This window comes from Bombus affinis, chromosome 9, assembly GCF_024516045.1.
Source record: "Bombus affinis isolate iyBomAffi1 chromosome 9, iyBomAffi1.2, whole genome shotgun sequence".
In the NCBI taxonomy this organism is placed as follows: domain Eukaryota; kingdom Metazoa; phylum Arthropoda; class Insecta; order Hymenoptera; family Apidae; genus Bombus; species Bombus affinis.
In genome coordinates this window covers 11,077,748-11,090,656 of record NC_066352.1, presented here as the reverse complement: position 1 = coordinate 11,090,656, position 12,909 = coordinate 11,077,748, and the positions used below count along the sequence as shown (strand labels likewise).

General features: G+C 42.4%; 1 protein-coding gene across 5 annotated transcripts in view; it reads left to right on the top strand.

Moving 5' to 3' along the window:
* The window catches only part of LOC126920281 (cell adhesion molecule 2-like), an 85,092-nt gene that overhangs the window by 4,903 nt on the left and 67,280 nt on the right, over positions 1-12,909 (top strand). For all 5 annotated transcript variants that reach the window (XR_007711922.1, XR_007711920.1, XR_007711919.1 and 2 more), the window contains 3 exons: positions 6,831-7,039; positions 10,524-10,752; positions 11,334-11,633. Coding sequence is in view for 1 of the 5 variants with exons in the window: in XM_050730399.1 (XP_050586356.1) it covers positions 6,831-7,039; positions 10,524-10,752; positions 11,334-11,633 (738 nt within the window). In the remaining 4 variants the exon portion in view is untranslated. The remainder of the gene's footprint in view (positions 1-6,830; positions 7,040-10,523; positions 10,753-11,333; positions 11,634-12,909) is intronic.

Below are 12,909 nucleotides of genomic sequence, written 5' to 3'. Positions count from 1 at the left end.
CACGAAGAAAGAACCTCCAAACTTTCAGTTCATCGCGTCAGCGCTTTTCGTGTAATTTACACTGAATATTTCTTCGCTGATGAAACTCGTGTTTATTTTGCATACAATACGATATTACTTCCGTAGAAAATTGTCAAAATTTCGGACATCTTGGAAAGATTTGGCGATACGTACGTAGACGCGCGGCACACTGCGTGCATGGTGTCGCGGCCTTGTTAATTCAAAGCCCTTGTAAAGTAGGAAACATTAAGTTCCGGCGTGTTTTAATTACGAGCCTAAGCGCGAGTACCCTCGACCCGTTTAAGCGTGGGAGTCTGCACTAGTCTCCTGCTGCATTTCCGCGTCACGTGACGGCTGACGATAAACTCACAAAATCATGGCCGTTCCATTATTTCGCGACGTGGCCCACTTGTCCTATAATGGATACGTCGTGTCGTCGGCTCGTGTTCATGGTAGATGGGCAAAATCGACCTTTGCACACTGCATTTACACGAGAAAAGAGAGAATAGACAGATAGTAGCTCCAGACGAAGCTGTGTGGAGCGTGGGGTGGATGCGAGACAAAAAAAATGGAGGGACGCTTCGAGCCTTAATTAATCGCTTTTATCTCCTGCTACTCTCTTGAAACGTTCTCCTTTTTCCTTGTCCTCCTCTCTTCCTTCATCCTTCTTGTATTTTTTTCTTCTCTTCTCTTTTCTCCGTTTCGGTGACGGGGCACGAGAGAGAGAGAGGCGATGCAGCTCGTCGCAGCGGAATGAAGTAATGAAATCTGATCTGAGATCGTTAACGGCTCTAATAGGTCTGATACGGCGATAGATTGCAAGGATGTGCATTGGAAAGCTAGCTCCTTAACCTTCCGCGGCGACACGGCAATTTATTATCCTTTCGGAAGAAAATTTGTTCACACGCTGCATATTACACCCCGTACTACCTATAGTTTTAATTTTGCGTCGATTACAGATTTTACTTTCTCGCGATCATTTTCTCGTTAAAATTCTGCGAGGTTTTTCCAAGTACAAATTGTACTCCTTTCTCCCTGCGAACAATAATTCTCTGAAGAATAACTTGTCATTTAATTTGTAACCATAACTCACGATCAATATATCGTTGTTTTACAAGGCAGGACTTTTTATCTTTGAATTTTATTTTTTTTAAATTAGCCATCTACCATCGTTGCAACGGTGAATGTTTATTTGTTGTAGCTATAATTGCCCGACCAGCGGAAGTTTAAAACGTCAACGGAACAAATAACGCGGCTAAAAATTGCGTAGTGATGGTTCAACCATATAAATTACAAAAGCTCGGCGTCATTGTTATTTAAATTTTTCAGTTGATTTTTCCTTCCCAATGGTGGAACGGATGGATTTAGTTGGCATTTTCTACGAATGTATTTACAATTGTATTATTGTGTAAATATAATTCGCGGTTTTATCCTTTTGTGAAATTTATTTCCATTCTGTGAATTCGATATCATTTCTGTTAATCTCCGTTAATAAATAAATCATATTCTTAAACTAGTATTCATTAAAAAATACATCCAATTGTCCTATAATTCTTTCGTTGCGATCGTAACAGCTGCAATCGTAACCAGAATATTTCAGTGACACGTTAATTCTTCGTTACTCCAAGACAACCGTATAACATACGCGTACGTCGTTAACCTCCTTCGTATGTATAATGATATTACTGTAAACGACACAGTTGTGATAATTTAAACTAATGTTATCTGGACCATAATCACTGCTTGCGAGAAAGTTCAAACTCTCTCTCGAATTTTCCCCTTATATCCGCATGCTGTTTGTCTCGAACGCCACACAAACACAAATATCGATTTTTATCTAATAAATATCCGTGATAATGAGAAAGGCAACATAAATGGGACGAGAGTGGTTGGAAACTGCGCGAATCTTGTTCGAGCGCTCGAACTAGTGACTGGAACTTATCGCGACGCATATATCAATATTCCCGTCGTTTTACTCGCGTCTTGCTTCCACCTACAAATCATCTCTGCAGCGGCATGCGAAAGTTATGCCGACAAACCACGTACGCGTATACCGCGCTATTTATTTCTCGCAATCTGTGACGACGGAGGAAAAAAATAACTAAAGCAGCCTGACCGCATAGCATCGCGCAACGCGCGCCGAGAGACAAATCTGTGACGTGTCACGCGACCAGGTCCGCGTGATTAAATTACATTGCCTATTTAAAAGATAAGGAGAACTCTGTTATCGAACTTATTTATCGGACCCTGTGGGCTTAACGGGTTGGCCATTCGAGGGAGACCGATGTGCCGCCTTACGATTTCACCCAACCCCATTTAATTCCCTGAGTTACACTAAATACGCACGTGACTTGGCGGAATAATTTACCGCGTCCTGAAAAGAACAGCTTGTACTCATTTTTCCCGAGCGCGCGTCCCAGTGGCTGATTAACCTCACGAATTCCTCTATTGCATAAATTAATTCAATTCGCGTGGGGCAATTGTATTTTTACTGGCACGCAGGCCGATGAAGTTTGAGGTGAAATTGCGCCGGATAATTCTTTCACGGGGGTTTTCATGCAACTCGGAGAATTGGAATCTCGCGATGATCCACCGTGAAATAACTCGATGAAGACCCGTTCGTTCAGAGCCCTTGTGGAATAGATGCGTTTTTCTCGCCTCCCTTTTCTATCGTATTTTCCGACAATAATGTATTTTTCGGTCGATTGTCAACCACGGTATTTTTGTTGGATTTCAACCGTTGTGCCGTGATTATTCCGAGTGTCTTCTCGCGTACGTAAGTACCGTACGAGTGTACATAAATATACATAAATCTCGTACAGCGCATTTTATTCGATTCGAAGTTAATCGGCAACGTAACCGGAAAGTACAAGTTGCGGAAGTCGAAATAAGACGATAACTCCGTGGAGAACGATCTTTCTCCCGAGTGGGACAGACCGATCTAAATATTCAGATTGCCGTCGACGAAACCTGGAATTCCCTCTCAGTATTTTCCTGCTTGAAAATTGTGGCGAAATACGGATAGAATCAGACCGGCAGCATACTAGAAATCTCTTAAACATCTTAATCTCCTCAATGTGATTCACGCGCGGATCGTCTGCACCGAAATATAGCAAATACCTTGCTAAATCGGGAATTTTAGTTGAAACCGGTGTAGATCTTAAATACACGTCGCTCTATCTCTAATTACGATTTTTCTATGGATAGACAAATTTGTGTATACGTTATATACATCGTTTCCAACGATACAACGTGCTTCATTAGGAAGCGGATTTACATTCCCAAATGTCGGCTTACGTTCAGAGAACTAGCCTAGAAGTTCTGTCATCGTTTAGAACATACACAGTGGTGTTAACGTTTAACTTGCAAACAAGGCACATTTAGAGCTCGCACCAAACTATAATAGATCTTGCGGAGTTAATCCACAGACGCAGTATCTATTATTCCTATTATTACGACACAGTGTAGTCGTTACGTAGTATTCTTTAAACGGCTGTGCATTAAGTTATAACCATTGGACGCATCGGAGGAGGACACACGGAACGATAAAGCCTACCGTCATTCGATCCATGAAGTTTCAATATTCGTGAAATATCGTTATGCGTCCTCTCTATTGCCGCACATTTTATGGCAGCGCAATAATCGCGACATGCAATATCTATCCGCACTTTCCTGTCAACCGTTTCGCCGCTATCCGGCCGTTTCTTTTCCCTTGTGAAACGTTTGGGTCATTTCTCTTCCAGACGAATAGTAGATACTTTTCTTCCTTGACGTCTGCCTTGCTAGCTCCAGGCTTGATCCTACGGCTTACTCGACTAATTAAAACGCTCGAATTCCTAGGTAGCTCGACGTCGACCGTGATAATAGCCGCTTTTTGCGCACAAGCGTTTAATGCGCTGAAACAACGGCTGTAATATTCGTTTTTAGTCGACGATGAGGATAACTGCGTCGCATAATACGAGTCACCGTTCACATCAAACGGCAACGAATGACGACGGGTCCAGTTACCAGAAGTCAGCGTAAGGGAAAAAAGGCACTCGGTAGTACAGGGATGAGTGCAACCGACGAATCCGGTTTTTTCTCACCTGGCTGAAAATGAATGGGTCGCAATTTGTCGCACTAGCGCTCGTCCATAAGTCATTGAAAATTGTCATTGCAATTTATCACGAACCCCACGAGTGTAATTTTATTTTCACCGGATGGAACTTTCAACGAGATCCATCGTTATTTTCCATTAAGCGCGATTTGCCGGCGATAAGGAATGCTAACCGCGTTCAATCATTCTGGCAATTACGGTCATCTCGCTGCTGAGTTTCTTTGTAAACTCGAGGGAATACCGGGAACTTTGCTGCCTGAATGAAATATCTTCGCAGAGTGTACATTCGCATGACCAACCACGTAGGGAAGCATTCGTTCGTCCGGCTATTTGAAATAGCGCGAATCACAGATATACCAGCCACTTGAACGAAAGAATATATGTATTCGTATCGCGGCAGCTTTAGCGAAGCGATTTTCGGTATCTCGCAGTGCGGCTGCAGTTGCTTGAAAATATTCGTGACAATTTCTCGGGATCAGGTTACCAATTGTAATTCAAACGAGAACCCCAATCTCATATTTATGATCGCGGTGCACAAGAAATTTCTATCGTCATGAAATACGTGCATCGATTACCGTATCAACCGCTACTCGATGCAATCGATATACGATCCTCCCTATAAAGTCAGAGTACATTTATTTATTTTACAGTGTGAATTTTATTAATTGCCATATATCATCTACGTACTCATATACGTGCTTGAATAGATCATGATATTATATAGCTGTCGTATGTCTATAAATATTCATAAGCTGCTAAAATAAAGTCCATTAACACGTGTACATCGAGATAAATGGAAGTATAGCGAGTAAATTGTACGTGCCGGAAAGAAAAACTGCGCCCTTTGCCGTGTCCTGAAAGCTTTCGAACAAGATTCAACGTTTCACGTTATTCTATGAATACTGATCGTTCTATCTCACGAAAGGCGAACGTGTCGACAAATTCTCATCGCCCTTTCTTCATTTTGTTTATGTGGTAGGTCTGACAACGACCAAGCTACGCGTAATAATGTGTTAGTGACACATTGCTAGAAAGTCGGTGTGGGAAGCGGCCTCGCACACACGAGGGAGACAAAGAGAGAGAAACTGGGAAAGTCGGGGAGGTGACCTCCGGAGTGCACGGAAAAGCTCGTTATAAGCTCTTGGAGCTTAGTTGTTGCTACAGAATTAATTAAAACCGGCACGTGGTAAATCACATAAAATATCTACGAGTAGAAACGTGCCCCCGACTATGTACACGACGGATTTAATATATCGCTATTCTACTGATCACTCGATACGGATAATTGTACAGACAAAGAATAACTAATATCGTTAAACGTTCCTCGTCGATAATTTGCACGTCTTTGGATATAGTAATCGAAGATTGTAATTAAAATTCGAATTAATAACCGATAGTAAGTTTATATGTAGAGGTAAGTTATATCGATAGCGTTGGTACATAGATAAAACGTTACGCAACAGACTAAAGGAAAATTCGTTTTTTTTTTCACGCTAGGCAATTGAAAAAGTAAGTTACGCAGGAATGCACGTCGAGAAATTAACATAGCTGGAGGGGCGAATCGGGGGTCGGCTGTTGTTCATGTATATTAATAAACCACGTTATCGCAAACGCGTTTCAAGCGGTTGGACGACTGTATCGGACTTTTCTTCCCCATGATGGATTACGAGAAAAACAACGTTGAACGATACAACCCCTGCGATCTAGAGGAGGCCTTTCCCTTCGCCGTTCTCAGCCAACTCATTCTCCATCTAATTCACTCTAAAGCCAAAGTGTAATGAGCTCTGATCTAATCTAATTCCGTCTAATCTCCCTCCGAGTATAGATATAACAAACGGCTATTATGTTTCTCCAAGCAGTGAACTATGGAGTCTTATATGCGTTTTCCTATTAAAAGTACCCCTATTCTTGTATTCGCGTGGAACAGCTTATTTAAGTACAGACTGGCGTAATAGTTTTCCGTTATCTTCCGTTTAAAATGTTCCTACTCCTTATTCCTCGTTAATTCGACTAAAGAACAACGGCGAATGAAAGCGTCGCTTGCGCATACACCTTGTTTCGCAAAATTAGGTATTCAACAGATGCGATAAATTCATTCGTCTTTTAACGAACAACTTTGGCTGGCTTTCTTTATCTGGTGAAACGATTAACGGTAGCTCGTGGTGTCATTTATTGCTTGTAAATTTTTAGTCGATCTTTATTAGCCAATCTCGTAGAAGCGTGCGCGCCAATTTAATGCAGGGAACGACCGCGGTAACGATTACCATGGAAATACAGAATTAAAGGAACATTAATATTCGATCATTTTAATAGATAATTCAATAATCAGGAATTACGATTTACCAATGTTCGGACTTTCGGAGAAATTTAGGAGTTGGTATTTATGTTTTCATAAACATTTTAACCATGGTATCGAAAGACGAAACAAATTTAATACACGAGACTCGAATGCGAAATCTGATTTTCGACAACCGCGCAATAACAGAGCAATTTGACCTGTTACTCTTCATCACCGTGAAATAACAGAAACATGGGTATGTATGTCGGTTTAAAGTCAATTATTCGATATGCTCGCGGACAATGTTATTGGGCGTTAAGACCAGAAATGATTGCATTTTTCCCCACGGTGTCCGTTAAAACGTTCGTGCCATTGTTTTTACGAACGTCCACCGGCGTCAGAAATATTACCAAAAAAAAGGACGATTGATCGAGCAATTTTTCTTTATTGTTACAGATACACTCAGTTTAGGAGATCGTACGATAGACAACATGGATCGACACGCGGGTCAAAATAGACCGCGAAACCAGTTGCTGGCAGATCCTTCCGGGCTGAAATCAAAGGTGGAACCTACGTTCGACCACTCGCAGAACACCAACGTGACAGCACTAATAGGAAAGACCGCTTATCTCACGTGTAGAGTTCGCAACTTGGGCGACAAAACCGTAAGACCCTTTGCTACATTGATCATCTTTGATTCCGATCTCTATTGTCCGTTGACGTTACGAAAGGATTCGTGCTCTTCCATCGGGGCAATTTTCAATCGATACCGAACATTTATTTCCATTCGAGAGTTGTTTCTAACTTGCAATGCTGGCATAACGCGGAAAATTGCTAGAGACAGCTTAATGTCCCAGAAAAATGCTCGCTCGTATACTCTCCACGTTATTCCACGGAATTTCGACAAATTTGTGGCAGAAAGGTAATCACGACAAAGGCCGGTGCACCGTTCGCTGAACAAGAGAGGAAACCTGATCTTCGTAAGGACCTTAGGAAAGCGATTTGCAGGAAATAATCGAGTTGCTCGGGCTCGATTGGACGCTAATCGACCTTTAAGGCAACTGGAAACTCAATTTTATCGCAGCTCGCGGTTCCGACGTTGCAGGTATTGGTCGATCGAAAGTAATGCGCAGGTATTCGCGATATTCGAGTTATAACGCAGCGATCATGGTCTCGAATTATTATATGGCACGTGTACCTCGATGCGAGGCTTCACCTCTGAAACTCTGTTACCAAGTAAGTATCTCGTTTGTACTAGCTAGCAGATGTTACGTCACGATAAAGCTAAGAGGATTCTGGACAAGGAGTTTCTTAGTGTCAGCTTCTAACATTGAAACAACATTTTACATATTCGATGTTCACGCTATCGCGTATAAACATACTTGCATGGATAGGATTTTAGGAAGGTAATGAGTATCGTTTCTGTGATAGTTTATCGTTCGTAATTTTATAAAATAGCAGCTAAAATCTCGGAAAATAGTCGTTTCGTCGAATTAAGTTGTCTATTTCTTTCGAAAGAGAAATCGCGCTATCTTCTAGTTATTAAATCTTCTACTTCCGTTTCTCCAGCAAGTTTCATAGCTGCGAACACATTGCAGCTCGTAGACACAAGCTCGAGCTTGATTAGTAGCAAATATACGAATAAAATTACGCCGAAAGAACAAGTGCAACGAAGATCGGGCTAAAAGGGACGAGATCGTAGCTGCAAATACGGGTGCAGCGCGGAAACAAGGCCGTTCAATTTCGGTATTTCGGGGTGTGTAAACCGTATTAAGTAAATTCATTATACAGTCGAGGGCCGACGTACCTTAATTTCATTCGTTGTTCCGCGTCAGCCGTGAAATTCCATTTGCCCCACGTCCGAATTGCTAGGTCATACGGATTTCCTCGATACGTGATTCTCATCACTTCGCTCGCTACCCAGACGCTTTGATTCTTTCGTATTATTCATCAGTAAACGCAACGCTACCCTTTTTATCGACCTCGTAGCGTTTTTAAATATCAGAGTGGAAGAGGATGCGAGAGTTCATTTTCAATTGCCTACGTGACAATTTTATTTTATATTCTTCCATATCCATAATTTTGAACGTACTATCGTAGTTTTGGTTACCTTGGTGTCACGGTGTATCGTCGTTTCGATGGCTAAGTTCGAAAACGTTAAACCGTTTCTGTTCCCTTATGTGAGATACAAGGGAGAAATAGCAGCTTCTTAGACGCTGTCAAACCTAAACTTCTTCGACCAGATACGCTAAGTAGTGGTAACACGGACTTGTCCTCGTAGAGTTCGTATGCGAATTCAGAGTCGCCGGAGGCAGCTGCCTTTCCCGGTTTACATTGAGGGATAAATTACGGAAGATGTATCGGTGAACGTGCGAGACCGAAGATTCATAAGCTTTCTCACGCAAATGACCTGCGCTTTGTGCACCAACTTTCAGTGCCGATTATTAATGTTCTCGCCGTTGTTGCGACGGCTATTGTACAGGCGTTTTGTTAGGAACCGAGTACACGGTAGGTCGACGAACTAATAAAATTCATTGTTCGTATCTGCGCGTGATACTCTTGATTTTACTGTTCAAATTTTCTACCAGGCATCGATCGTTTAACAAGCGTTACAGACATAATAAAAATAACTATCTTCGGTAGGGTTAAAAGTATTCAAAATTAATAATACGAATCTTTCACATTTGCCAGGATATTTATCAATTTAAACGAACGAGTTAACGGGTGAACAAATTTTCGTCGCGTCTTTTAAAGCGATCAGTCTTCATTTGGGGCATAATCGAAGGAGTTTCAATCCACGAGGTCACGGTACTGGAGGTCGTAGACAGAAAAATCGTCGAGACTTTTATTAATGTTGAATTAAACACGAACATCGAAGTCGTGCTTCGGTCTGGCGCGTTTCAAGCGATTCAGATTGCCCAGCTGAATGAATCGGTTATCCGATTACCTTTTCCCTTTTGCGCTGCTAATAGTTCTTCGGCGGAAAAGTCAATTTCTCGCGCCAATAGGCTACAAAATAATTTCTACGACACGATATCCGTCCCTGACTTTCATTGCAATTCGTCAAAGCGAGGTACCTTGACTGGCCACTGACGATTATCTACAACCATGCTGCGAAGCAAACAATTCTAATTAAAAGATGAGAGACGAGGGGAATCTCGGCAATTTTTCTGAATCATTCTCTTAACGTCGTTACCTTTGAGGAAGAGCCCGAATCGAATGCCAGTTGTAAAGTATGGTAGATAGAATTGTTGCGTTTCAAAGCTAGTTGCTACTCAGTGTGCGTTTCTGAAAATTGCAATTCTACTTACCAGACGTGCTTCTTGTGAGAGCTTTCTTTTGCGCGACTTACATTGACGTAGTCTTCGAGAGATTCGAATGAAATTCTACGTATTCGTTCGCCTAAGTCTCGCTAAAGTGTACGTAGATGGCTTTTGGTTTACCGTGAAAGTAGAAGCGGATGAATACCGGTCGATTGGATTCGTCCGTTTTCGGATTTTGGTATATTCGCGTCTGCACGACGAAAGTTACTTTACCGAGGCAGACTTCTCCGAAGTTTACTGGATTACTTTCTCGGTAGAGGTGAGCACATATATGGCTGATGAAATTATCGTCGTCCCCGAAGACGTGAAAGTTCAACAGGAGCCGAAGTTTAAATGTCCCTATCGTCGGAACAAATTATGTATTATACGCCAGCCGCAAAATATTTGCAGATAACGGAAGCGCAGCCATATTGAAGTTTCTGACCTCTCACCCCGGATTCTTGAAATATTTAGTGGCGCGACATGACGAAACGAATGTGAAATATTGATCAGGCGACAACGTTCATCGTCACTCTGCGCGATTTACAAGAAATTTTTAAAAAATTTTCCAAAGTTGTTCCGTCAGTTGCGATATTCGGTAGCTTAATTCTGTCTTGACTTAATGCGTGTGTCATGCATAAACAATTTATGCGACGTAAGTTTTATCGTGATTTCCGCGTCTTTCATCCAGCGAATAGTATCGGAGTCAAATCGTTTGAACTTTGATAGAAATTGTATATTGTTATCAGCGAATTCGCTTAACGATCGGTCGCGTCTATTCAAAGCAGTCTGCTCGATCTTCCTCGATTACCATCATTGAACCCACTTTGAAATTCCGTTTGCAAAGGTATCCTGGGTGAGGCACAGAGATATTCACATTTTAACGGCAGGGGCGTATACCTACACGAGCGATCAGCGATTCCAAGCGCTTCACAGACAAAATACAGGCCAAAATAGCGAATGGTCTGAATGGACTCTTTGCATAAAGTGGGCGCAAGAGAGAGACCAAGGGCTCTACGAATGTCAGATCTCCACTATTCCCGTCAAGTCGCACCAATTTCGCTTAAACGTTGTCGGTAAGTTTATCTCATCCGTTACATTATGCGCTACTTATACCGTTGCAGAGTTCGTAAAATAATTTTCAAACTCTGTCACGTTCTCGAATTAGAATCTCTATACGTAATCTATATGTATGGCGACTGTAACGAAACTACCGGTTTTTATTACGTTTCGCATCGGTTTCTCGGGATTTCCAACGAGGGTATGGAATACGCTCGTTACCTTGAAATCGCGCTCTTCTCGCACAGACATTTCATAAATTAATGATCCAGATGTATTAACGTCGCCGAGGGAGAAACTTTTGAACCTAATTTTGGAGAGTGCGATACGACCGAAGCGGGTCTCGTTATTTCAATTACAATGACCTTGGCTTTCGATGAAAAGCTTTGGCTCGTTAGTTCTCGCGAATCAGCAAAGTACTCTCGTTCTCTCGGCTCGGTGAATATCGTCTCCGAGAGGTCACTCTCGCGAGAATAGTTCCGTCGACTCGTGAATCTTCGTATCGCGTAGGCGTAGAGCAGTAAGGATAATACGAATGATCGAAACGATCGAGGGAAATACCGTGAGTGAAAAAAAAGGAAGTCGTTCTTTATCACAGTACCGACAGCGACGATACTCGGAGGTCCAGATCTGTACGTTGGCGCAGGCAGCACGATAAACTTGACGTGCGCCATACACTTCAGCTCGGAGCCACCAGCCTTCATCTTTTGGTACTACAATGAGAACGTTTTGAGCTATGACAGTCCCAGGGGCGGCGTCTCGGTGATAACCGAAAAGGGTAGCGACGTCACCACCTCTTGGCTTCTTATCCAGACGGCGCAACCCTCGGACTCTGGGGAGTACAGCTGCAAACCCAGCAACGCCAATACGGCGTCCATCAAAGTTCATGTCCTAAATGGTAAGTGTTTACACGCACGATTACGTAATCTTAGGATCCGCAACGATCGTCGAGCGTAGTGTTAACTCGGATATCAATTTAGTTTTCTCGAATCTCCCGTTACAAAGTAAATATCGGTGGATTTGTAAATATTTATACAGATCCGAATGTAAAAGCGAATTACTGAATTTTTATACCTTCGTTAGTATATCTGGGAATAAAAAAAAGAACAAATAAATATTTTCTATCGATCCGATTTTATACAGCTCTTCCTAACAAAACAATGTTTCTCAGACAAACGGCTCCGGCTTTCATAACGTACAGATTTATTTATGGTCGGAAAGTTCGTTCCACTGGTCCGAGCTCCGCGAAATAGTATATATTCGCAACGATTTGCCAACGAGTCGTAAAAACGGGAGGAAATTATTTTAGCACTGTCCAGTGAAACCGTCGTTAACGATAGTAGTAAGTAAAACTCTGTCCGTTGTCCGAAACGAGTTTCACAGCTGATTCGAGCATTTGAAACGACCGTGTCCGCGAACTCTGGATGGTGTAACACGAACCGTTGCATCGACCAACCGAACAGAAATTTCGCGGGGGACGTTCGCTTTTGCATAAACCATCCCGTTAAAGTGTTCGCTTAACCCGTTAATATTGTCGCGAACCTGGCTCGTGGGTGTGTTAATTCGCACGTTTATTTCCGTTCGTCGGCAGCTGGAAAATTTCGGCGAGTATCGCTTGCACCTGTCCTCTCCCAGATTTCCTCGGCGTCTGGGTCCTCGCAATCAGCCTATCAGAACTTGGCAATTACGCAATCGCCAAGTTTTGCATGTTTATTCAGTGACGCTCTCACGGAGCAAAACGAGTTTCAGCGTAGCGAGAATGTTTGCCATGGTGTTCGCCGTTTCTCGATGAAACACGTCTCGAGAGATAGTTGCGTTAATGCAAGTTTAAACAAAATTTTCGGTATTTCCGTTGGTTGCGTACTGCCGTCCCTGCCTTTCGGTATTTTTAATAAACACTGTTATTTCCAATATGCTGTTTCCTGCTATTTCCATTCTCTCAGTGATCGCGATCTATCGTATTTTCTTTATACGTTTTCACGGAATTACGAATACGTAATTACATCGATCACGAAGCAAGTTATCGATACAGAAAATTTTTCGCCAGAGATAAATCGTTGTCGTACAATTCTTGCGAAGGTAAGTCGTTCCATGGTGGACAATAAGAGGCGTGTCGATCGCAGCCGACAAATTTCAGTCCGTGTAAATTACGCGGATTCCAACGTCCGCAGGTC